The 26,888-nt window shown below is 39.3% G+C and overlaps 5 protein-coding genes across 5 annotated transcripts in view; 3 read left to right on the top strand and 2 right to left on the bottom strand.

The window, feature by feature from the left end:
* The window catches only part of LOC101301004, a 46,177-nt gene extending 19,563 nt beyond the window's left edge, over window positions 1-26,614 (top strand). The window contains exons 5-13 of the mRNA XM_004298649.1: window positions 610-617; window positions 16,425-16,449; window positions 23,765-23,932; window positions 24,535-24,781; window positions 24,868-24,959; window positions 25,094-25,217; window positions 25,305-25,390; window positions 25,477-25,542; window positions 26,000-26,614. Of these exons, the coding sequence (XP_004298697.1) occupies window positions 610-617; window positions 16,425-16,449; window positions 23,765-23,932; window positions 24,535-24,781; window positions 24,868-24,959; window positions 25,094-25,217; window positions 25,305-25,390; window positions 25,477-25,542; window positions 26,000-26,128 (945 nt within the window). The 3' untranslated portion in view covers window positions 26,129-26,614. The remainder of the gene's footprint in view (window positions 1-609; window positions 618-16,424; window positions 16,450-23,764; window positions 23,933-24,534; window positions 24,782-24,867; window positions 24,960-25,093; window positions 25,218-25,304; window positions 25,391-25,476; window positions 25,543-25,999) is intronic.
* LOC101301584 lies at window positions 1,337-3,811 on the top strand. The gene is made up of 4 exons (XM_004298651.1): window positions 1,337-1,937; window positions 2,068-2,415; window positions 2,516-3,184; window positions 3,521-3,811. Exons 1-4 carry the CDS (start codon window positions 1,431-1,433, stop codon window positions 3,644-3,646), a joined length of 1,650 nt encoding a protein of 549 aa, XP_004298699.1. The 5' UTR covers window positions 1,337-1,430; the 3' UTR covers window positions 3,647-3,811.
* On the top strand, window positions 8,516-9,233 carry LOC101301870 (major allergen Pru ar 1-like). The gene has a single exon (XM_004298652.1). The coding sequence runs from the start codon at window positions 8,565-8,567 to the stop codon at window positions 9,045-9,047; it is 483 nt and encodes a 160-aa protein (XP_004298700.1). The 5' UTR covers window positions 8,516-8,564; the 3' UTR covers window positions 9,048-9,233.
* On the bottom strand, window positions 9,413-16,405 carry LOC101300721 (SNARE-interacting protein KEULE-like). The gene is made up of 21 exons (XM_004298648.1): window positions 16,238-16,405; window positions 15,581-15,639; window positions 15,000-15,081; window positions 14,337-14,415; window positions 13,724-13,774; window positions 13,531-13,627; window positions 13,373-13,405; window positions 13,088-13,213; window positions 12,814-13,005; window positions 12,639-12,722; window positions 12,452-12,550; window positions 12,289-12,362; window positions 12,034-12,130; window positions 11,552-11,677; window positions 11,373-11,468; window positions 11,179-11,295; window positions 11,021-11,098; window positions 10,307-10,497; window positions 10,013-10,103; window positions 9,834-9,923; window positions 9,413-9,739 (listed from the first exon to the last, which is right to left on the bottom strand). Exons 1-21 carry the CDS (start codon window positions 16,308-16,310, stop codon window positions 9,686-9,688), a joined length of 1,989 nt encoding a protein of 662 aa, XP_004298696.1. The 5' UTR covers window positions 16,311-16,405; the 3' UTR covers window positions 9,413-9,685.
* Window positions 18,661-20,660, bottom strand: LOC101301293. The gene is made up of 2 exons (XM_004298650.1): window positions 20,487-20,660; window positions 18,661-20,388 (listed from the first exon to the last, which is right to left on the bottom strand). The coding sequence occupies exons 1-2, from the start codon at window positions 20,556-20,558 to the stop codon at window positions 19,006-19,008; spliced, it is 1,455 nt and encodes a 484-aa protein (XP_004298698.1). The 5' UTR covers window positions 20,559-20,660; the 3' UTR covers window positions 18,661-19,005.
* Window positions 26,615-26,888: the final 274 nt, after the last annotated feature.

The raw sequence follows: 26,888 nt of genomic DNA, 5'->3' as shown, positions 1-26,888 counted from the left end.
GAGATTTTCCTGATATTTCATACGTTGTTCCCCCAGAAGATGAATGTATCGCATCTGACGAAGACTATGAGGAATTTGATTCAAGAAGTTCAGTAGTGGAGAAAATCTTGAAGGAATTGAGAAGTACCTCTAGTTCTGATATGATATTGGTGTATGGTGTTGGGGGTGTGGGAAAGACCACGCTCGTTGAAGAAGTTCTAAGGAAAGCTCAAAAAGAGAAGCTCTTTCAGGATGCAGTAATGGTAAGGGATGTGAAAGTTCCAAACTTGGAAGCAATTCAAAAGCAAATTGCTGACAAGTTAGGTCTGAAGAATATTTTGGAAGCGCATACTCTACCTGGAAGGGCCGATAAAATAAATGAAAGAATCAAGAACAACAACACTCTCGTCATTTTTGATGATGTTTGGGAAGAAGTTGATTTGAAGGCTGTGGGACTTCCCCACAAATCCACTTGTAGAATATTGTTGACATCCAGGAGTCAACAAGTATTTTCTCATAAGATTAAGCAAAAGGAGTTTCCGCTTGGGGTATTGGATGACAAAGAAGCATGGGCTTTATTTGAAAAGAAAGCAGGTGATGTTGTTGCGGATCCTACTATTCGACCTGTAGCAGCTCAAGTAGCCGAGAAATGTGGGGGGTTGCCTGTTTTGGTTATCACAGTTGCAAGAGCATTAGAAAACAAGAATCTACCCATCTGGAAAAATGCCTTGAAAAAGCTCGAAAGGTTTGATGAGAAAGGAGACTTGACTCACAAGGCATACTCGGGTATCGAGTGGAGTTACACTCAATTGAGTGACAAGGAGCAACTTCAATCACTGTTCTTGTTGTGTGGTTCTGTCGCTATGGGCAACAATATTTCATTGACAACCTTGTTGAAATATAGCATAGGTTTGGGTTTCTTTCAAGACTGTACCGTGGAAGAAGCACGAAATGCCTTGTATGAACAGGTTGACAAGCTCAAAAGTTGTTGTCTATTGTTAGACGGTGATGATGGTACATGTGTCAGAATGCATGATCTTGTACGTGATGTTGCTAACAGGATTGCACGGAGAGTTCAACATGCCTTGGTTGAAGATGGAGGTCATAATAAGTTGGAAAAATGGCCAGATGAAGAGTTCTTTATTGAGTGCAGTAAGATTTGTTTGCCTTGTTGCAAGATCGCCACTCTTCCGCAAGTACCTTGGAAATGTCCACAACTGGAGCTGTTACATTTAGTCAGAGGAGATGATGATGACAATGAAGATGATGAAATACCAAACAACTTTTTCGAGGAGATGAAAAAACTCAAGGTATTGGGATTAAGATCTGTGCTTCTACCCTCATCTTTTTCATCTTTAAAGAATCTCCAGACATTGTGTTTAGACGGATATTATTTCGAAGACACGAACCTAGCCCTAGTTGGAGAACTAAGAAACTTGGAAATTCTTAGCATGGTACAGTCCAATGTTAGACAGTTACCCCAAGAATTTGGGCAGTTAACCCGTCTACGGTTGGTGGATTTGTCTGATTGCCTTTTTCTTAGTGTGATTCCAGCTGGTGTCATTTCCAATTGGACAAAACTCGAAGACTTGAGATTGAGAAACAGCTTTGACAAATGGGAGGGTACCGCCAAACAATATGAATCCGAAGAATTAGACAGTGAAACAAGTATTGCGAGCCTTTTGGAGCTGATGAACTTGCCCAACGTAACCGCATTAGAAGTACACATTCCAGATATTGACATTCTTCCACCAAAGTTTTTCTCGGACAGGTTGGAAAAATACCAAATATTTCTTGGCGACGGGGACTTCGGTTCTATGGAAGAAACAACTCTCAATACCCTTAAACTACAGCCCCATCCCAGATTTGAATTGAACGAGAATGTAAAAATATTGCTCAAGAAGTGTGATATTTTTACCGTGAATGGAGGTGATTTTTCATTTCTCATGAAGACAAAGGTACGTACGTTGATTTCATTTTCACATTGGTCTCATGAGCTTAATTCTTGTACTCATTTTTTATTGTATCTTTTATTCAACGATCGTAAGACAATTTGTACATAACTAATTAGTAATATGTGCACTACAGATTGTGATGTCCAACTTAACAACATTGGACGTGTCTTCCTGTGATGGCTTCAAATACTTGTTTACATCTTCTATGGTCAGAAGTCTTGTAAAACTCAAATATCTCGAGGTATGTAGCTGCCGAGACATGGAAGAGATAGTTTCTACAATAGAGTCCCATGAAGAAGATGTGGATAACATATTTGCTAAGCTAGAAAGACTCACGTTGAATGAACTTCCAAACTTTGCTAGATTCTGTACAGCTGGAAGTTGTATTGATTTTCCATTATTGGAGGAGCTACATGTAGATGGCTGTAGTAAACTAGGAGAAAGTGCTACATACTGGGGAAACGTTCTCTTTGACGAAAAGGTAATTTTACATCTCTGGTTCTCGATCAATTTTCAATTAATAAGTCCACTTAATTATAAAGGCAATAAGTCTCTAAGTTGAAAGCGAAATAATTGTGCAGGTAAGATTTCCAAGATTGGAGATATTGAAAATCATCAAATACGGAGAAGACACAGCCTTGAAGAAAATATGGCACAACCAACTAGCACCAGGCTCATTTTGCAGACTCAGAGAATTTCACCTGGAGAATTGCAGTGGTGTAAGTAGTATTTTTCCACCAAGTATGACAGGAAGATTGAGTGGTCTGGAAACCTTGGTTATATTTGGTTGCGCGTCAGCGAGAGTAGTATTTGATGAAAGCGGAGAAAGTACTGGCACAACAACCACTCATTTGAAAGACGGTCAAAATCTGAAGTCGGTTACGATATACTTCTGTCACAATTTGAGATATGTTTTCCCCGCATCTATGGTAACCAAAGGACTTCAGCAGTTGCAGGAGCTGGAGTTGCGTTATTGTTTTGAAATGAGGAATGTTGTTGGCAAGGAAGAAGGTGCAGTAGAATCAACAACACATCCTAGGTTTATATTCCCAAAAGTCAAAGCTATGATGTTTGACTCTATGGACACAGTTACGAGCTTCTATCCCGCGATGCATACTTCTGAGTGGCCATCACTCCAATATTTCGTGTTTTCTCGTTGTTCTCTGGAGACTTTTGCTGCAGAAGTATCACACTTTCAGGAAACACAACTGCATGCTCCAACTAAACAACCTTTCTTTCTCATTGATAAGGTGCGTAAGAGTTCTACTTATTCGTATTCTTCTCCCCCTCATATTCTACTAGATTCGAGGCATGGTCAATATTACTCATATTTGATGTCATACTTATTATTTGCAACATTGATCATTGTTGGTCCAGAATTCCAGATGCTGTTTTCTACATACATCTCATGAAATTTTATGTTCAAGGATATATATGTAATGGTCATTTTTTCAATTGAAACCTAAAAGAATTACTACTGTTGAAATAACAAATTAAAATGTATGAAAAATCTCTCTGTACGTATAAGCTATTTTGTTATCCATATCATCTTTACGTTAATTACATGTATTTCACTACTATTTCAGGGTTCATTCCCCGTCCTGCAAGAGTTGGTGTTGCCTGACAGGTCGGAGATTTTGTACGGTCCATCTTCATCCCCAATAGAGTTGATGTTCCCCAAACTGAACTCTACTAGACGGCGTAGACGCTAGTCTTAATTGACTGGGTGCATCTCTGTGGATAAAAGAAATAATAGTGAGACGTGCACTGTCAGTGGCAATGCAAGATATTTGTGAATTATGCTACATGAAATCTCTATTCCGTTGGATTGATCTCATCTGTTTCCTTGATCCTCACGTAGTGTTTCTTTCTATTCTGTTTCTCATCGTTGTACAAAGTTTGGAACCTTTTTTTCTTTTCTGCGAGTAATTTGGTTTTGAGTGATTGAGTCTATAATCAGTCCGATCATTTCGTCCAACTCAAAAAATCACCAAAAATAAGTGGGACTTTTGTGCCTAAACATATGGTTTCTTATTATTAGTATCTTAATGAAAGTATGAGCCTAGCTTTGTAGCTCTTGTTGTCAGTTTGGTGCTCAAACTTAGCTTGTGTAGTTCTACTTGTTGAACCTCCTTGCCCTTCTTAACGTTTGCATAACATGAAGCATATTCCTGAGATTTCCCTTCTCCTTTTTCTCTTTTTACCATGATACAACAAAAACAGAGTAGTGGAGGCCTCATCTATGGATTCGAACACAGTTAATCTAATGATTCAATCGTACAATCAGTAAGAGACTAAATCAGTTCTGATAATTCCTCAGTTCTACTGTCAAACACTTGACTGATGCTATAGTTGATTCAGTAAGTGATTAAATCAGTGGCTTTAGAATCACTGGGTTTCTTCTTCTAATTTTCTTCAACAGCTCCGCTTACCTTCATCAAATTCAGAAAAAAAGACATGTAGAATCAGATAATTCTAAAAACACATACCCATCTACATATTTCTTCTTCTCTTCTGATTACTACGAAATTCATAAAACGTAGAATAAAAATCAACTGCAAACAAAAATCAATTGGTTTTGAACAAGTAGCTTGTCTTCTTTTTTAAAAGCAGGACCCGCCAACCCGTATAGGCCCTGACCGCCTAGATGTGGATCGGCTCTGACAAGCCCACTTGTTCTTCTTGGGCCTATGAGCTTCCAGGTATTTTCATGGGTTATAGCCCAAACCCCTTCGCTCTCATCACGCCACGTATCTCCATTCAAAACCACACCTTTAACCGTTGAGTTTCCCTCCCTTTTTTTTCTATTCTCCTCTTTCCCCATTTTCACCTTCTCCGATTTCTCTCTCTTAACCTAACCCCACCCTGGCCCACATCCTCCATACGCCGCCGGCGCAATTCAGCAACCGCATTCCGCTCCCCTTCTACTCCTCCATGGCCGCAAACACCGCCTCCGTTCAACCGGGTCGGTTTCGGGTACTGAAGCAAGGAACCAAACCCGTCGAACCGAACCCGGGTCCTGTTGTTTATTGGATGTTCAGAGACCAGAGGGTCAAAGACAATTGGGCTTTGATCCACGCCGTCGAAGAGGCCAACAAGGCTCATGTCCCGGTCGCCGTCGCGTTCAATTTGTTCGATCAATTTCTTGGCGCCAAAGCGCGCCATTTAGGGTTTATGCTGAGGGGATTGAAGCAATTGCATTCTGATCTTGAAGACACGTGTCAAGTTCCGTTCTTTCTTGTCCGGGTATGTGGAAAAATTCAATCTTTAAGTACCCAATTGGTTCGATTTTGATTTTGATTTTGATTTTGGTATTGGAAGAATTGGGGATTTTGTTTTTTGTGTTTTGGGGTTTATATAGGTGGGTTTTAATTGCAGGGAGAAGCGGAGGAGACGATACCGGATTTTGTGAGGGAATGCGGGGCTTCACTTTTGGTGACAGATTTTTCACCTTTGAGGGAGGTTCGGAAATGTAAGGAGGAAATGTGTAAGAGGCTTAGTGATTTTGTGACCGTACATGAAGTTGATGCACACAATGTGGTGCCTATTTGGGCGGCATCGGAGAAGCTGGAGTATAGTGCTAGGACTATAAGGAGTAAGATTAATAAAAGGCTGCCTGAGTATCTTATTGAATTTCCTTGGCTGCAGCCACCGGTTGTGAGATGGGTGGGCGCTAGTCCGGCGATTGATTGGGATGGTCTTATTGATGAAGTTTTAAGGTTTGGTGTTGTTTATTTTTTGTTGACATGCTTTGGGATTGTTGGGGATTCTGTTTATTGATGATGTTTTATCGTATGACTAGGAAAGGAGCAGAAGTTCCTGAAGTTGACTGTTGCGAACCGGGAGAAAAGGCAGCCATGGAAGTTTTGATGGGTAGCCAAAGTGGATTCTTGACAAAAAGGTTGAAGGGTTATTCATCAGACCGGAATAACCCCTTGAAACCAAGAGGGGTGTCTGGTCTTTCTCCATATTTGCATTTTGGGCAAATATCTGCGCAGAGGTGTGCCTTGGAGGCACGTAGCGTCCAAAATCTCAGTCCTCTGGTTTGTGATTTTAAATTATAGTTGAATATTTGTGTTTTGCTTTCACATTTTCCTTACTGGTTCTGACTTTGCTATGTCCAGAACTTTCTGCAGTTTGATGTTGTCTTTCAATAATTCAACTCTTCATATAACTTATTACTTATTTTCCTACTTTTACATGCTATTAATAGGCAGTGGATGCATTTTTGGAGGAGTTGATTGTGCGCAGAGAACTTGCTGACAACTACTGCTTCTACCAGCCTCATTATGATTCATTGCAAGGGGCGTGGGAATGGGCACGTAAGACCTTAAGGGACCATGCTTTGGATAAGCGAGAACATATTTACACGTCAGTATATCAGTTGTCCTTTGTTGTCATATGTTGATTTTTGTTTGTGAAGTGATAACGTTTATGAAGTGTAAAAGAAAAATTCAAAATTGCAGGAGGGAGCAATTGGAGAAGGCACAAACAGCTGATCCAGTAAGTTAACTGATCTTCTACATCATAAAGCTTATGTATTTGCATATCACCTTGGTTGTATATCAGGTTGTCTGCTGTATCATTTTCTTATGACCTTCTGTTTCATGTTCTCATGCTTTGCAGCTCTGGAATGCTTCCCAACTTGAGATGGTTCATTATGGGAAGATGCATGGTTTTATGCGGTGGGGAATTGTTCTCTGTATGGTTAATTGGTTTACTATTCTAATCAGAGTTTTGTTAAGATGAAGTTGCTGATACTTGTTAACATAAACATCATCTGCAGGATGTATTGGGCAAAAAAGATCCTTGAGTGGACAAGAGGACCTGAAGAAGCCCTCGAAATATCCATATATTTAAATAACAAGGTATGCAAGTACAACTGTATTATGCTCGTATCGAGGTTGTTGTCAAGTTTTCACCTAGACCTCTTTGGCTGATAACACTTCTTGCAGTATGAAATAGACGGAAGAGATCCAAATGGATATGTTGGTTGCATGTGGTCAATATGTGGTGTTCATGACCAGGTTTATGTCCATAGTTTTCTATTTTAATCTCTGTTTTTCGTCCCAACTTTCCACTCATTATAACCCCAGTGATGTGAGTGATTGGTTCTTTCTTAGACAACTGGAAGTGATACAATAGGGAATGACAAAGATGTCAGTGAAATTCTCTGATTAGGTAATTTGTCTGGAATTTCAGGGTTGGAAGGAACGACCAATTTTTGGGAAAATACGTTACATGAACTATGCAGGCTGCAAAAGGAAATCTGACGTGGATGGATACATTTCCTATGTGAACAGGCTTCGTGCAACCAAGAAGAGAAATGCGGAAAGTCTCCTAATCAGTGAAAAGGCCAAGGAACTCTGCAGTTAGTACTTGGGGGTTTGGGGCACTTCAAGTGAATTTTGGTAATATGCAGAATGGTGGCTTATGGCTTGCTGCCTTATAACCGCAGACACTGATGAAACAATCATTGATTATTGCACATTCCTCTGAAGATAAAGGTTCGGAGGTCTTTCAGACACATGATTTAAAGTGTCGAGTCAGAAGACATAGATGTCACAATCTTTCCCCCTAACTTGCAAACTTGTGGCCGCTAGGCTATTTGTTTCTTAGAATTTTGAAAGCCTGAGGTCTTGATGTTACTTAAGTTGTATGCTGGAATTCTTTCCTTTATTGTATAGTGATTTTGTTGCTTTTTATATAATTGGTTCCAATTCAAAGATTATGGAGTTTCGATCAACATATATATGAAACTGAGATCAATTATTCCATACTGTAAAGTCTATGAACTGGCAGCGTCATGTATCTGTTTGATCACTTGCTTGATTAATTGTGGTCTTGTACATCCTTCCAAATTTCAAGTTTGTGAGACTTTGCTCCTCATCTTTTGTCGGGTATAACTACTTTGCTCATCTGTGGTAAACATATCCTGCAATGTAGAATTGTAGATCATAAAATGACTGTATGTGTTAGAGATCCAAGTTTACTTGCAGATGGTAATTTCATTTTACTTTCATATGGATGATCGGGGATAATTTCTTATGCCACTGGGGTTGTATTAATTCAAACATATATTTAAAACACAAACCGGACATGTTGACCGGTGCCTGCCATTATTGAACGAGACTCGAGCTTTCAAGTCTTGAAGGAAGCTTCTGGCCGGAGAAATCATCCTCTTTTTTCTTTTTATTTCTATTTTTCTGATATAACCTTTTTCTCAAAGGGAACTGGTGTAAAACATTCTTCACACTGGAGATCATATCATATATATGGAAACTCTTCATGCTTGTTACTGAGACTGTGATTCTACTACGTACTTGGAAGTTGGAATCAAATTGAGACGGTGATTCACAGTTCCCCTGTCTGTCCGTACCTCACGATCGACTAAATCTACTTCCAGAACTTCAAACTAGGACGACTTGACTAAAAAAATGATGTATTGAACGCCCTGCCTCCTTTCACATGCATATAATCAACATTCTACAGCTCTTGAAACACTTAAGGCCTTGTCCACACTCCATATACTGTCCTTCCTCCAATGCTATAAATATCACATCAAGAGCTCGTATTCTCCCACATCTGATACCGTTTACCTCATCAAATTATTAACTCGAGTCAATCATCATGGGTGTCTTCACTTATGAATCTGAGTTCACCTCTGTCATCCCACCAGCTAGGTTGTTCAAGGCCTTCGTTCTCGATGCCGACAACCTCATCCCCAAGATTGCTCCCCAAGCAGTTAAGGGCACCGAGATTCTTCAAGGAGATGGTGGTGTTGGAACCATCAAGAAGATCAACCTCGGGGAAGGAAGTGAGTACAGCTACGTGAAGCATCAGATCGACGGAATCGACAAGGACAACTTTGTGTACAAGTACAGCATGATCGAAGGAGATGCTATCTCAGACAAGATTGAGAAGGTCTCGTATGAGACTAAGTTGGTGGCATCTTCCGACGGAGGCTCCGTCATTAAGAGCACCAGCAACTACCACACCAAGGGTGACGTCGAGATCAAGGAAGAGCATGTTAAGGCTGGCAAAGAAAGGGCTGCTGGTTTGTTCAAGATTATTGAGAGCCACCTTCTCGCCAACCCTGAAGCTTACAACTAAGAACTCTATCTATGGTACTAGCTGGATGCTAGATACGACAATCATGCGTCGTCATTTCTATGTTTGTGTGGGGAGTAGCCTTCCATTTTTGTTTTTCTTTTGGTGTGAAGATTTTGAGTGCTGATGAAAGAGAGCAATATACTTGTATTTGATTTGAATCTCAATAAAGAAAGCAATAATCATTTGAAAGTGACAAGAAACTGAGACTTTGAGAAGTCCAGGTATTTAGGCAAAATCTAAAGAAATTTGGAGAGATTTTTGATGTTGATAGTCCAGTACTGGTGAGTACACATGTATATTTCTGGTGCAAAAGTAGCATCAAATGCATGTATTCTTGTATCTTGCTAATCCAATTCAACATGAAATACTCTGTCCAAATCACTTTTTTATAAATATTAATGGCTTCCAATCACCTCGATAAAGATCGTACACTTGAGCAGATGTGATATACAGAGCAAAAGGAAAGCTGAAGCTCCATCTATTAATATCACAGGGCACAATTTTACATCAAACGTCAAAACTCAAAAACGGTTATAAAAGAATAATACATACAATGAGACGATGCATGTTTCTATGAGTACAAATGGAAGAGATAACCCATAAGAATCTCATCCCCAGAATTTGTATGTCCTCAACATTCAGATCTGGAGGTCATCCAATGAAAGCTCATTCTCTGTGAGCATTTTTAGTCTCTGCAAGTTCAAGAAACCGCAAGCATTTTCAAAATGAATACTCGTCTGACAATAATGGAACACTTTCCAAAGAATGAAACCTTAAGCTCATTACCGTAATAAAGGGAGCAGGATCATCAAGACACGAGGAGCCTAAAACAACTTCCCTCTTCAACTTAGCTGTGAGTTTGTGGCAAACCCTAAGCTGAGATTGAAAAACAATTTGTAAGCTCAATAGGCAAGCAAAATACGCTTATTGACTTTATTCCGGGGACAAGTGCAACGGTTCCATACCTCTGATCTAGTAGCTCCACCTACTATTACTACAAATATGCGTTGGCCCATCTTCTTGAAATCACTAGATGCGTGCCTCAATACTGAATCACTGTAGGCAGCAGGAAATGTATAAATTCACAGTTCAGACGAATAGAAAAAGTTTATTCATTCAAAGGAAACTCCAATTATGGTACAGTTTAAAGAGGCATCATGGGGGGAATCACATTTTTTCACAACCACAACATACAAGACAACAGTAGAGTAAATACTACCTAAATCTTAAATACAAAATTATAAAATTTGAGCACATACCTTGAATACCCATCATCGGAATTCCGAGGCCGGGCCCATGTTGGTGTCCTCCTTGATCTCATTGAATGAGCAGCTGGTTGCTGTTGTACTGGTGCACTATGTGATGTCCCATGAAAACTTGGACTTGGGTCATTCAAACAGGGATAGTCTTCCTTTGATAGTTCACCTTTGCTAAGGTTTTCTATAAGTTCCTGAAAGAAGAAAAAAATCTTTGATAAAGTAATTCATGATTTAAGTCGCATAATAGGTTCATTTTATCAGGATAGACCGAGTATATGATGGTATGCCTTCTATTTCTATCATGGTTAGCAAGCTACGCTCAATTACAAGCAAAGAAACTTTACTTATGCATTCTTCATTGGAATAAATAATTATAAATGACAATAGAATGAAGTCTAGAATCCAGACATTACTGCTTTAAAGAAGCAGTTCAAGATTCGAAGCCCTCTTCTCCATTCTAGTAACAACAGCACCTTGAAATTACAGTGCACAATCAACATAAAAGTATATGCAGTAATTGCTCTCCGCTACCGTAGAAAGCCCCAAAGACAGTTAGATGATTAGCTAGGACAATTCATTATATGACTGCTTAAAGTTTTGTAAATTAATCATCCAAAACAGGAACATCAGACTACAGGTGTACATATTATACGGCACCTAAGGATATTCAGCAAAATTTGCATATTTACTTAGATCTGTACAGAGGAAACAAACCTCTATAATGGGATAAAAACGTGAAAGCTGCCATGTTTCTTGTTCATTTGGACGCTCTTTCCTACCTGCACGTTTCTTCTGAAAATGAATAGCTACACTTGTTAGATAATTGTTCAACTAATTGAAATAATTCAAAAGCATCTAATAGGTGTGTTCACCTTATGAAGATCAAACTTCAAGGAAAAAGTTCCCGAGCTTTTTTTGCTATCTAACGAATCACCAAGGAGTCTCATATTACTCACAGCCTTCATATCATCCGGCGGTAACCGGGCCAACTGAAAATAAAGAACATTATCACAACTGAATAGTTGACTAAGAATACATATGATAATTAACCTTAGCTGGTACCAACCTTCATCAAATTGTGACCCTTCTCCCCCTCAAATTTCTCAGGATAAATGGCTGCAAGAATCATCAACAAGCGCAACTTATTTTCACCAGTTGTATCCTGCAGAAAAATGGTACATGTATTTTACAAAATTTGATGAAAAGGAGTATGGTGGTTTCATGTATACTTCTTCAGCTTCTTACCTCTTTCGTTGTCAAATATTTGATTACATCTTTCATCCCGGCATCTCCAAAAACAAGATCCTGCTCCAACTGCCCAAGTTCTCGAAGCCCAAGCTCCCGGATAATTTTGTTAACTTTCCCCGCAATCTGGAGCAATAAAAAAGATTTGGCTCAAGCCATGATATTCATGCTCAAAGTCAACAACTTGAAATTTCATTTAGACATTTGATATTCCATCACTTCCGGTTTGTTGTAAAAAGCATAATTGGTTGCATAAAATGCCGATGCGAGAATGAATGTGACTCATCCCCAGTTCATAACAGCTGAACAACATGATGGGAACTTTATGAGACAAATGTACATCAAGTACTATGCCAGTTATACTATCATATGTAGTCTTCATAAAGACTTCACAGCAACTTAAATCTTTAGCCAAACTCTTGATCTAATTGGTTATTTTACGAATGAATCAGATACTTGAAACACTACTTCAAAGAGCTAACCTCTACATGAAGGGAGAGCTTGTCAATTTGTTCACTGTATTGTGGCAATGCTTGAACCATCTTTTGCAAGTCCCTTGTAGATAGTTCGTGGGTATCTCTATATAAGACCAATAGGCATTTGATTAATTAATATGTATATGTGTGTGTGTGTGAGTGTGTATTGCATACTGAAGGAAAGATATAGAAATTTAGAATTCATCTATAAAGGATGAGAGTCGTAGGCTGATAATTAATTTTTGACAAATGCTCACAAACCTGGAACCGTGCATTTGTGCAGCCTTATTCTTCGATACAAAGTTGGTCATTTTATCATGCAACCGTTCACTAGCCTGTCACGATCAATTAAGATTAAATGAAAACGGGAACTGATTTCATTTATAGGAAAACCAGAAAAGATAAGTACACGTGCAGGGCATACATCTGCTATATGTGCATGGCGAAGCTCAAGCCAGACAGGATCATGATCTTCTAAGAGAACCTCTTTTTTCTCCGGTGGACCACCATTTTTGCCTGGAACCTGTATGTGAAATCACATAATGAATTAACCTAGAGACAACAAAAACAAACTTGGAAAGCATATGTAATTAAATGCCATTTTAACTTACTTCCTGCACGTATTTATTTCCATCCATATTTAGCAGGTCATGACACATGGCATCATATGTCCATTCATGTATGATTGGTGCAATCTGAAATTTCAAGTAAGAATATTCATTATAACAATGACAAGGATGCCCAATATATGATATGTGCTTATAACCAACACATGCACCTAAAAACCTGATCAACAGATCTGTCAAGGATAAGCAACTCGCATGTTTCTGTCTCAGGGAAGTTCGGAATAGTTTTTTTATATTTCATGAGACAATCCCAAATCCCCGCAGCAAGCTTGGTAGGAATTAAATCACGAAAAGTGGTCATCGTGGTGGCATCCAGTGACTTGGCAGCTCGGTATCGCACATGAGGAAATTCCTAAGAAATTAAATACACAATTAGCTGCTTCAGATAATTTTTCACAAAACCTTCAGCCGAAATTAAGCAACAAGACATGTACCCTTAAAGAAGCAAAAACTGTGGCAACTCGAGTTGCCATCACATTCAAACATGTAACACCTTTGCGTGAATTCTCCTCATCCCCATAAAGTTCCTCTAAAGCCTTCTCATTGTTGGTAACAAAAGCCTATACAACGAAAGTCACAAATTAGATAACAATAAACTCTTGTTTTTTTTTTTTCTAGATAAAGTCACTGCAGGAACAGTTTTTAGAGTAATGGAACTGAGGAAGTAATTCATGAAATTAAGTGTCAGTAATGGATTCGTTTTTAGTGGTACCGCATACCTGGCTGTCTATAGCAAAATATTCCAAATTCATCTGCACATTTATCCAAATTAGAACAAATTAAAACTTCTAAACAGCAAGATGGAACATTGCCTGCTACATAAAGTCCTGCAATCTTATCAATCTAAGAACAATAATTCCAATGAAAGAACTGCAACCTCTCTCAAAGCAGATATGCGAGTTAAGACAGTTCCATCCTTCTTGATGTGACTGACCAATTCTTTTGGAATAGGTGAACTGAAGAAAACAAATGCCCTATACAGATGGAAAGAAAATGAAAGATTCAGACTTCCATTAAAAGATAAACACAAATAAAAGCAACAAACCAGAACAAGGTACTTTCCCACATACTTTCTGTATAACGGTGATCTTCCAGACATGTCTGACAAGAACATGATTACACTGCAATTAACAATATAGTGAGAGTCGGAAGGTTTTGATCCATAAGCCTGACTAAAAACCCAACAGGAAACATAAAATGACATTTGTAACTGGGAATTTTTGTTATTTCACATCCAACTTCCGAAATAATCCAAACATGTGCTTTGATATATGATTAGGAACAGAAGACAAACAATGATTTTGGTTGAGCGAAAAGGACATATCAAAGGAAATGTCACCAGATGTAGATGATGTAAGAACAGAGAAAAACTGAAATAGTAGAAAAGTTCAACAAAACAGTTTTTAGTCCCTAATTGTTAATGCGAGAGAAGACATCAGTTCCAATAATTTTAATTTTATTTTTCAGTATCCTCAACTCTGAGATCATATATAACTTACAGCCGAGGGAAATGACAAAAACATAATGACACAGAAAACAGATTGAACTAGCCACACAAAACCCCATCAATTATGGTTGGTCAGTCACAACATTATCTTTGGAAACCAATAAAAGATGTGTCAATCTTCTTAGTTAATAACATCTATAGTGTAAAATAAACCAAAAACATGTATAGAATCTTACTTCTCTTTGGACGGCTGCATAAAGTATATGGCATCCATGGAGGGCAACGGCTGCCTTCGCCTATATATATCTTCAACCACTGCAGGCCAACATAAGGACCAGTCAATTGCATTTTTTAAAGCCATGGGTACAGTTAAAAAATATTACCATTAAGAATACTTGTAATAAGGCAAACAATCAGGACCTAACGTCTTTTTTATGTAGTGTGATATTTATAGTTTCTTTGGTATAGTAGTCTTCTACTAGAATATGCTCGTCACATTCTGGGCTCAAATGATGTAGAGATTAGAGAAACCCCACACGTGAGGGGGTATATTCAGTAAAGCAGTTCTTGGACCACATATTAGCAACTTGATCTCTGGAATAGTGGTAAGCCGACAACTGAACATGTGATGTTCATAACCAAGTACGAGTGTGTGTGATGTGTTGCCTTCTGATGGAAGTAATCAAAGAAATACCATGCGCCACTTTATTTAACGACTAGCCGACTAGGTAAGCAGTGTTAGACGAATAAAGAGGAAGATAATGTTGTCATTGAATAGTTTTCTGTTCACACCACTGACAATAGAATAGATAGTGAAAAAAGCTGCTAGAAAGGTAAAACAATTGAAGAAAAAAATAACAAGAAGGGATAACTTCCAGGGAAACCCTTCTGATTCTTACATGATACTCCTTCATCTGTAATATCAGCCATTTTGCATGCATAAGACATTATCTTGACAGTAAGTTTGTCCATAATCAGCACCTGCAGATATATAGGACGACATGAAAATGCTAAGTAAACAAACAAAGTGTCATGATACGGAACAAACCAAGGGCTTATGAGTGAGAGAGAGAGAGAGATCCTTGCCAGGATAAAAAGTGAATGTACTATAACATATCCTATGAAGAGATAAACTCTATTTCCCAACCAATTTTAAGAAAAAGTACCAAGGTTTGATAGAATCGTTCAATTGCAATTTATTCCAGATTACATAAAACTTGAAAACACACTTGAGTCCATAATTTCAGTTAATCATCAATTATAAACACGAAACCAACAAAAGGTATCCCATTCCTGTAACATATCCGTGAAGCATATAAAATCTATTTTCAATTATGTAAACAAAAATCGATGCATATTTGCATGGTATGCCACAGACACAGACACAGACACACACAGACGTCTGAGTTTGTAGATAATGAAGAGGAGCATGCACCCACCAAAACAACCATAAGAAGTACAGAAACCAAGCAGTATGTACCTTCCAAGTTGATTTTGAGTCCCCCGATTTACAAGACCGAAGCATTTCATGCAATAGCCCTGAACATAAAATCAGGAAAAAGAACATAACAGGGTCAATCAACAGTCCACCAGTCAGCAAAATGGTAATGACACCGCAGCCGCTACTGATTCAAACAAAAATCTTTTACACTAATGAGTTTTCTTAGTCATTAAAAGGGAATAACAAGACGTATTCCGGTCAACCTCCAGCCTACAACCTAAATTTTCCGAGTTAAGCGCTATCTCCCTATTCAAATATTCCCTACAGCGAAAGTCTGGTGCACATTGCACCGTAGCGGAACAAGTTTTCCTGCCACATTCTACACATATTATCTCTCTCTCTCCTAGCTTAACCGTCTCAATTAGCTAACTAGCTGCAGTCAATAAATTACAGTTTCGACGATTACAAATTACAGTTAACATGTTACTAACTCCATTATCAATTCAACTTCCTTCTTCTCAAAATTTACTTCCGGTTTACAAATCACCACAAATTTTTCACTAACAATAACAATCTGAACCTAACAGCACACGAATTGGTTTACTCGCAGCTTCAATCGAATCATCAAATTCAGAACCGAAGAAAATGAAGTGAATCAAAATGAAAGCAAGTAAGATAGAGAGGAAGAGAACTCACGATCGCGGCTGATTTGCTTGAAATTCTTGTAGTCGCCGCCGTAGGACGACGAATCGGAGTCGGAGAACGACATGTCGGATCCACAAGCTCTTTTTGTTTCTTTCGCTCTCTCCGATCGAATCGACGGCAACGGAAACCGGAGAGAAAAAGAGATCGCTTCGGAGAGAAGAGAAGAGAAAAAGAAGAGAGAAGAAATGAGGGAAATACGATTTGTTCTTTTAATTTTATTTTTTTGTTTTTGGTTAAAGTGGGGGAGTTAATTACGAAAAGGGTTGGATTTTATTTCGGGTGCTGACGTGTTGACTTTGAGGGAGGGAGGAAGGTTGAACCGGCTAAAACGAAGCTTCGCGTTTTGGGTTCGAGAGAGTAAAATGACTTGATCTCTTCTTTATTATGGTTTTTGCTTCGAGAGAGAGACAAGTTTATGAAGGAGATTCTGGTTTTTGATTAGGATTATATATAATCTCTGGCCTGCCATAATATAGAATTGGTTTATTAACCATAATATGGAATCATTTTGGATGAGTGGGTGCTTATTTTTTGGAGTTATAATTTTTTGTAAGCCTCCCTTTCTTGAATAGAATCTTGTTCTTCATATGTATTCTTTTAAATGTTAGTTCTTTATGTAACATGAAGAACAACATTATGAAAGACTGCATGCATTGTTCATAATGTGCCCCTTGTGCCCTTGCCAAGATCATAATTCGATCTGCTTAGGACTTTTTTAGCAACAAAGGATTTACAGTGTTTCCGTATACGTGATTTAGTTATTGAATAAACATGATCTTGTTAATTTCCATCTTAAATTAAGACAAATGAAGATAACATTGAGAAGGTAAATGTAAAACACATATGTAACTAACACAATGTGTTTTGCTATACAAAGAATCAAATTTGCGACTCATCTTTAGCTATAAACACGGTAATTATTAGAAATAGTTTTAGTTACCAGTGATAAACTCATAGCACCTACTCTATAAAGTATAAACATCAAAATTTGTTGGTGTAATCGACACAACTAGCCAGTGAACAAATTGTGTCCTTATAATTGAATAGCATTTGATAATAGACAAAACACTGATCACATAGGAGGATCAACACAAGCAGCTAACACTTCACTACCCACACAATCATCGGTTTTCTTTAGAAGTGTAGCAACCCCTAACTGTTCCTACCAATGTATAGTTTGCACATGCCTCGCTGAAATTTAGCTTCATGCCTCCTCCTCCTGGACAAAATAGCAACGGTCCACCCAAACTTCACTACAACAGTGCAGCCATTGCTGCAGATCATTCGTACGCAACAATTTGACAACAGTGCAGCCTCTGTTGCTTGCAGCCTCAACAACCTGGCATTTCTGGCACCAAACCTCTCACCACACAATCCCCATTTTGGCTCCTCCTCACTGGTGGCCCTCCTCAGCACTCTTTCTACCGCCAAACTAATATTGGTTTTAAGTTTTAACAGCTCTCAACTAACACAACAATGGAGCGAGTGGAGAATGTGAAGTCGAGACTTATCTTTCACGTCCTCGACTCTAAAAATCTACCATCCCCGTATCCGCCTCGTCTATATTTCCATTAACGCAACGAAAATGGGCCAATTTGGTTCTAAAACAGACTGCGATTGTCACATTCGAACGAGGAAAAAACATATATAGTTGCAAAACCTCATGTATTACATGTGCTAATGACCTATCTATGCCCAAACATAACGTTAGAGAAAGGGTTACAGGCTTTGATCCGGATTCACGTGTCACTGAACGACTAAAACCAACCCAAACTCAACCTTTCCCACAACGAAAACTCCAAGCCCCGATACAAATTTTCTGTTTTTCCAAATGGGAAAAGAACAAGAACGGAAGCAAACATCTCTCTCAGGACTCAAAAAACAATGACATTGCACACCGTGAATGACTGTGCTATAGGACACTCCATGAAATCCAAATTCACGTTGCGGGGGCATGCTTGAGGTTGATCCCAAAGAGTGAGTTGTATACATTACATGACTCAGATTACATATATCTTTGCTTGGAAGGCATTGGCTACAGTACCACCATTTCACATGACTGGTTACTTTCAACTCAAGAACATAGGGCACTGTGCTTGTGATATTTGAAAAAAGTTTTTGATGCTTGACAACAAAATTGATACACTCTTTATAAATCATTCAAATCCAGAAGCTCCAAAAACTATTCACAAGAGAAGCATCCAGTTCTAGTCCACTTGGGTCTGTTCATCATCTATTGGTTTACCTATTTTGAGCTCATTTGTATAACTCCTACACATGACCAAGACAGTTACGTACGTTTCTGGTTCTTATAAAATTAGCAGCACCCCCATACTCTTCCCCCCAAAGGCCCCAATGTACCAACAAGAAACAGATGATTAACATTAGGGTACACACAACAAAGAATAAAACAAAAAAATCACAAAAAGAAATCATTTGAATCGATCCCAACATCTCCAAAATGATCACAAACTCATCGATCACACAGATTTACACCAACAAATCAACAATGGGGCATTTTAGATATGATAGATGCCAAAGCTATGTTATCATTCATCCGTTATATGAGGCATTTCTCCAATTTGCATAATGCATATACAAAAATCTCAATGTAGAAAACGGAAAATGCCACTTCTTTTGATCTCCGAATTACCGTTACACTAAAATGACACATAATAACATCGATCATATTACCACATAACTAGATCAAAATAGCAACATATTGAGTATGATAAGCTCGTAAAAAAAGGTACCAAATTTTAAGGTGACGATTGGGTCAGACCCTTACTATTGCTATTGTACCTGCATAGCACCTTGCACTTGACCACACTCCCATAAACATAGAACCCCGGCGCCACCATGATCCGAACCACCGAAGGTACCAACTTCCTCGCCTTGTCTCCGCCCATATCCTCCATATAAACCGGGTCAAACCCGACCCCGCTTTCGACCCGGAAAACCGGCAAGCTCGGGTGGACCGACGTGGCCAAAAGATGCACCAGCCACACACTCTTGGAGGCCCCAAAGAAGGCCTGCAAAAGCGGTTCGGGCCAGGCCCGGTTCCAGCCCAACATCGCGACAATCTCGCTCATTTTCCTATCGCAGAACCTGCTGAACTCGTCGCTGAAATGCCTGGTCCCCTTGATCAGCACCTCGTCCCACGTCAGCCCCCGGAGCACGTTAAACGACGTGTAGTTCGCCTCGCATTTCTCCACCGGGTTCAAGATAAGGTCCGCCGAGTTTTTGCAGAACCCGGGCGACTCGAACTCGTCGAAGAACGTCTTGTTCAGCAGAGCTTCCAAGTAGAAAACCAAGCTTCTTGGGTTTTTAGACAACGAAAGCTTGATGTCGTAGGGTTGAAGAAGAGCCGTGATCTTGTCGTATACTTTGGTTCCGGCCATGTGGCGGAGCTGCATAGTAAGGGACCGGCTGAGGAGCCGGACGGAGGTCCGGGCTTCGGAGACGGAGACCAGGAAATGCTCAACGACGGCTTTGTTGTTGTCGTTGAATCCGCTGAAGCCCTGTCGTTTGTTGTGAGCTATCTTTGAATACGGCGAATTTCCCGTGCTGCATTCTTCAAGGCCGGACTTCAGTCCATGGCAGTAGACTTCGAGTTTGTTGAGCTTCTTCTCCAGCTCCGCCATCGAGTATTTCAGCCGAGAAGCTTCTAGAAGCGCCTCGTCTCTTTTCCTCGTCGTATGAATCAGCTTCTGCGAGAGTTCCGCCACCGCGAGTTTCCATTTCTCCTCCCTCGCCGCCGCGTAAGGGTCCATAGGTAATTTCGGGCTCTGCTTGTTCCTGGTAAACGACGAGAGAATCGACCTGAGAATGCCGTTTGGGCTGGCCATGGAGACGGACGACGAGCCGTTGTTGTTCTTGCGGTTGAAGCCGTTGTTGTTGTCCAAGGGCACCACCGAGATCTTCTCCCGGCCGTTTGGACGACACTTGTTGCAGTTCACCGACAAGTCGTTTTCTTCTTCTTCCTCTTCCCGAGTAGCCGAGGAGGAACCGGCGGATATCTCGGAGCGTTTCTTGCCGTGACGCTTGCCGTGCTTGTAGTGGAGAGGTGTAGAGGTGTGCTTTGGAGTCGCTTTGTTAGGGGTGGTGGTGCTAGTACTCTCATTCCCATCTTCTTCTTGAATCTGCAACCAAAATAAAGAACCAAATTATCAATATTTACTAAACAAGCAGTCATGAGATTCAAAATTCTAGACCCAAAAACAAACATGTAGAAACTTACAGGGGTGAAGTGAGTTGTTGCTGTTGGGGGAGGTGGGGATTTGGATGAAGGGGAAGAAGACGAGGGAGCCATTTTTGTTTTGGGTGGTGTTTTTGGTTTCAGTCTTTTCTGTGAGAGTGGTGGCACATAATATCTCTATATACGTGACTGGGTCTGGGGCGTCTCTGTGGGTTTGTTTATCCTGAATTTGAGTTGGGAGAGCTGGGTTTGGATCCATACTCTATTTTTGTTTTCTTTCATTATCTTAGGGTGGACTTTTCGTCGTGTAGTAATCATCTATGGTTATGAGATCACCATTGGAGGCATCTGTGCTACACGCGCGGGCTGTAAGCATGACGAAGGTTAAAGGAGCTAGTTGCATGAATAGCAGGATAAGGTAAATTAGGTGCACTGGTGAGCTACAGCTACTATCAAGTATCGCAGAAAGGGTGACTGTTTTGTGTAATGAAGATTAAGAAATAGATAAAGTACTTAAATAGTCCCAACCAGTTTGGGTTTTGTCTTTTCTGTAGGTAATTTTGTTTCTAGTTCATTTAAACAATGCTAGGTCAATCATGGAAATTTCATTATCACAGTTGAACTTTAAACGGAATTACTCTAATCTTACGCGTAAGCGGTCAATAATACTTACGTGTGTTTTATCACACACGGATCCAATAATGTCGACACTCTCCCCGCTTTAGTCACTCGGTGGAAAAACAAGTATGTGGTTTTACATAAAATGCCTCGACATTAGGGTGTATGGTACCGATAGGGCCCATTGGCCTCTTCCGCATAACAATTAGTATCAAAGCTTAGGTAACGCTTGGGGCTAGATGTCTCGTACGATCGAGTTGCAATTTGGTGGAGCTCCCGTTTGGATTGAGATCACAAAATTCATATGGTTGTGATCGAGGTTGAGCTATTAGAATTTGGATCGTGAGACAGTTGGAGATGACTCAAATTACATTAGGTGGAGATTATTGAACAAGTGTAGCTTAGATAGGAGTCATTTGGAATCTCATATCGGAAACGTGAAAGAGTCATCATTGACTTATAAGGAATGATACCACACACACTAATGCCGAGATCTTTTGTGTAAAATCTCACACCTGTTTTTCCACCGTTTGGCTAATATGGGGGGAGTACCGGCATTATTGAACCCGTGTGTGTGAGACCCGTGGGGCCCGACAAGTTCATAATCTGTAGTTGGAGAATTATTTTTTAACTCGAACTTGATTTTAGAGAGGAACTTGGGGAATCATTTTCTTTTATTTTTAAATTTAGATGAACTGAATTATATGACGATGAAAGTATTAAGAAATTGATGTATCAGTAATTTTATTCAAACTGATGTAAGAGATGATACGGTGATGGCCGTAGATAATCATCGAACGGATCAGAAGTACAGTTCATCCCATAATTTTAACAAATCAATCGTAACAGATTGTATCGAAATTAGGTAAAAATCCCCCTCATTCAAGATTATACATTTATTTCAATGTTAGTTTCACATTGTACAAGTTCTAACCATGCCAGTAATTTGGTTGGTCCACATCATAAATTTTGAAGTGTAAATGGAATAAGTAGATACGTTGAAATCTCTTACCAGTCGTACCCAAAATATGTAGGGCTTGTTAGATTGAATGCTTCGGTCACTTCAGTGCTATTAAGATGGGTATAATTATAATCTGTATCACATTTAGGTACGGTGACTAATATGTTGCTTGCATATGGTATAATCTGCAAAACATTAACTATTTGGACCGAATGAATGCGAGGATGCTATTATGACTGATTCTCATTTTGGTACAAATGAACAACCTGGTTGTCTACTGATCTCTTGTGAAAGTTTCGTCCGTTGTTTCTATTTGAAATAGATGGAGGCAATGAGAGAAAGTACACTTTCTTTTACGTATTGAAGTGTCTTACCAATTCTAGCTCATTAGATGTTTCTTTGTTGGGGAAGGAAGATACGTAACATCAATCGTTGATGAATTACTTCAAAATAAATCAAAACAACAACAACAACAACTAAAATGGTTCACTAAAACAAAAATTTACAATTGAATATAAACGACTATAGATAATGTGTACAACAAAATGCTTTTAAAGAAACTAGTAGAACAACAACAATGAGACGAACATATCATCACGTAAAGGAAAGCGACCAAAACTAGAACTAGATCAATTAATGATTGGGTGAAAATAAGGTGTTCAAACCAATAAGCATCATACAAATTCTGTCATCTTAACTCAATCAGTCAATCAATCGATACGTGGATCAACTAGCAAACGTATAAAAAGGGTAAATATGTACAAAATATTCGACTAATTATTCAAATCAAGAAATGAGCGAGTTATCATCTCACTCAAACAAACTCAAATTCGACGTTTGATCAGTTGTAATTATACGGTAAATTTGTTCACCAAATAAGGCGTAAAAATCTTACTTCATTGAATTACATTCCCGGATTATTATAAGCTCCTCCTGCAGGGTCAAGATCAGATAACAGAGCAGGCATGGAGAAACATATATTACTGAAGCAGACTAGCAGAGAGTGAAGACAAGAGCGGGATAGAGAGGAGAGCAAAGGACGTGATCAGTCAGAGTCACGTAATAAAGAAGGTGCATGATGGAGGTTGGGGACATTAATAGGGATGAGATGGATATTCATCCACCGCCATTTATTGTGGCACAGGAGTTAGAGCTAACTCCGATGGACGCTTCTGTCTAACCACCGGTAACATCTAGTCCGTCCATGTGAACTTAATTAATGACACCCATCGCCACGGTGGTCCACCTCTTTTTCCAATACTTTGCCGCTGACCACTGCCATCTCTTCCGATCACGCGCCAGAATCAAACTCACCTTTCCCCACTGGACTGGACTCATCCTCATATTTGGATTTTGGGCCTGAGCGGGCCAGGCGGAGCTTACTGCGGGCTAGGCGGATTGGGCCTTAGGCAGGCTGATCGGTCCCTTTTAAAATAATAATAATAATAAAAGTGAATATACAGCAACAAATGTCTCTGCGTAGTCTTTGTTTGGAACCAGTCTCCCCCGACCTCTCTGCATTCGTTTTGTTTTTGGTCAAATCGCAATCGCAATTTCGTCAACGCATTCGGACCAATCCGATGCGGGAACGGAATCCCAATTCCTTCAAATTCATGAAATTCTAATTTTCATTTTGATTCCGATGCTTTTAAATTGAGCCCTGAAACTGATTGAACAATAGAAGGAGCAAACTGATTGATCAATAGGAGGAGCTGCAGCAATGTCGTGGAACGCGTTCAAGCTATGTACGGCGCTGCGAGCCCTAGGATACATCATGGTCGTCGTCGTCGTCGGCATAGTCGGCCTCACCTACTACGCCGTCGTTTTGGCCAATTACTTACCCGCGCTTCTCGGAGGTGGCATCGATGCCCTTATTGCTCTCCCGCTCTTGATTCTGTTCCATTTTCTGGTAATTCCCCCACAATCTTTTTTTAATTTTAATTTGTAAAAAGCTTAAATTTTTAGCTGTCAATAGTTACTCAAAGCCATTGCCTTTATTTATGAAAAGTAACATTATAACAATGCTTAAAGCTTAAACCTTTGAAAATGGGTATTTGTGTTTTGAAATTAAGGAAAGCGCAGTAAAGCTGGTGACTTGAGTTTGAAGTCTCTGGAAGCTAGGGAAGTGACATTTTTGCTTGTAGAATATTTGGGGACTTTTTCTTTGCTACTTTTTTTTATTTTTTATTAAGCGAGATCGATAATGGTTGTAATGCAAGAACTTGTACTGTGATTCATGAGAGGATTCTGTCAGTTCTGATAATTTTTGCTTTGATACTTGCGCGTGAGGGTTGTGCATTGGTCTGACTGTTGATGCATGCAAGAGCTATACATTGCGGGGGGACTTATGCAAATCAGTTTTGTTGAAATGTTACTGCCTCATATAGTTGAGAACACGGAACAGGAGTTGAGGGTTAGAATATGATTTCGTGTTAAAGGGTGACGAATTTAACATCTAACTTTTGTTAAATGAAGATTTAGTAATTTTGGAAAAAAATTTATTTGGTCTAGTTGGTGATGCTGCTGTGGAGCTACTTCTATGTTCTTGTAACGGATCCTGGTGGTGTTCCACTGAATTGGAGGCCTGAAATCGATGAGGAGGCAGGCCAAGGAGCCCCGTTGGTGGAATCAGAATACAGTGGTGCAGGTCTAGTATCCAACCAATCTGTCATGGCTTTTGACCCAGCAAATCAAAAAGTTCGTTTCTGTCGAAAGTGCAACCACTTTAAACCGCCTCGTTGTCATCATTGTTCTGTTTGTAAGTATTTTCATATTAGTTTCTCTATTTTGAAAATTTTGATTGTGGTCTGGAAGATTCCTCATTTATCTGTGCATTGGTTTTAGGTGGGAGGTGTATTTTGAAAATGGACCATCATTGTGTGTGGGTGGTCAACTGTGTTGGAGCATTGAATTACAAGTACTTCCTTCTTTTCCTGGTATGTTAGCTGCACATATTTGTTACTGTGTTGCAGTTTTCTTGAGTGCATACTTGTATCGAGTACTTCAGTGGCATGATAATCAGTATCTACCAAACTAAGTGCATGACTTTGTATTTGTTATTGTGTTGCAGTTTTATACCTTTCTCGAGACAACTCTCGTCACATTATCATTGTTGAGATATTTTATGGCATTTTTTACCGATCAAGAGATATCTGGAACACTGGGAACTGTTGCAGCCAGTTTTATCACATTTGGTTAGTATTTACATAGCTCTTCTGATTTCTTGCAAGCTGTCTTTCTCTTATTCATAATTTCTTCCTTTCAATTTTTTTTTTTTTCAGTTTTGAACTTGGCATTTTCCTTGAGCGTTTTAGGCTTTATGATCATGCACATATCATTGGTGGCAGCCAATACCACCACAATTGAGGTAATGGATTTTATTACAATTCTGTATGTTTAAATTGACAAGGGCTTACCATAGTATTTCTTACATAAGCTTCTTGGTTGCCTCAGGCGTATGAGAAGAAAAGTATTCCCAAATGGCATTATGACCTTGGTCGAAAGCAAAACTTTGAACAGGTTTGGTTTTTCCTCTTCTTCTTTTTTTTTGTGCGGTGACTTTTTCAAGTCTATTAGAATATTAGATAACCAATATTATGGCATTCTGCTTTGTTGTTCTTTTGTTAAACTCCTTAATTCACCTTCTCTTTGTGGGTTGTACCCATCCATCAAGACAACTCTAGATGTGTGTTCTGCTGTTAGCTGAAGCACTGACTCCCACTTGCTGTATCAGCACTCTGTGCTAGGTGTTACTCCAATCTCCCAATGAAAAGAAGTTGCTACGTCTTTACAAATTCAACTTCCATAACTGATTTATATACTCATAGAACATAGTTGAAAGTTATACCTTTCTAGTGGTCACAAGATTTTGAGTAATAATACTCAAAACTCAGTTGTGTGATCAAAATGTTTATGCAAGTATCTGATTTATAATCCGTACTAGGTTGGTGTAGTGAATTTACTATTTATTTCTCAGGTGTTTGGGACAAATAAGTGGTATTGGTTCATTCCTGCATATTCAGAGGAGGATTTAAGACGGATGCCAGCTCTTCAGGGGATAGATTATCCAACAAGGCCTGAGTTGCATGCACTCCAGCAATTATAAGTAACAATTGCAGAGGAATGACACAGTTGCAGCCTTTTCCTTTGTACAAGGGCAGCTGGGATGCATTTCTTTCTTGCAATGTTCTGTCCTTACCAGTCCTTCATGAACCTGCAGGCAGAAGTATCAGCTCAGGTTGTGCTTTAGCTTGGGAGATATCATCCTTTGAGTTTTCAAAGGAATGAAATGTCTTTTATAGGTGATGTCTAGCATTCCGAACACCAACAATTAATTTATACTCGTTAGAATGTAGAAGGTGGGATTTGTGAGGATGCATAGATGCGTTAGTCGATACGTTTGTATAGTCATCTTATGTATGCCCTTCATCGTACAGACCTTTTCTGTGTCATAGTATTGATTGCCTGACCTGGATTCCAGTGTGCCTCCGAGGCTTTGTATGATACAAAGCAATTCTCCCGAAGCATTTGATGCATGTTTCAGACTTTGAGATATGGTATATAAAGTGGCCAATGCAAAGTTTAGCATCCCGACCTTTTTGTTTTTTTTGTTTTTCTTAAGAGAAATGCTAATATTTTTATTGGCGGGATTCAATTACAATCAGTGATCAACATATCCACCAAAAAACTTGAGGGCTAAAATAAGAACAAAAACCCAACCGATGTTATACTTCATTATTCTCCCTAAAATTATGTTTAAAATAACCTGGTAAATTTGGTAAAGGAGTAACTAGGTTGAGAGTCCAAAGGTGGAGCTAAGGAAGCCAACCATCAGAACAAAAGCACCATCCAAAATTCCAAATAAG

The sequence above is a fragment of the Fragaria vesca genome, linkage group LG5 (genome assembly GCF_000184155.1).
Source record: "Fragaria vesca subsp. vesca linkage group LG5, FraVesHawaii_1.0, whole genome shotgun sequence".
Classification (NCBI taxonomy): Eukaryota; Viridiplantae; Streptophyta; class Magnoliopsida; order Rosales; family Rosaceae; genus Fragaria; species Fragaria vesca.
Note: the sequence above shows the minus strand (reverse complement) of the source record. Positions and strands in the feature narration are given on the sequence as shown.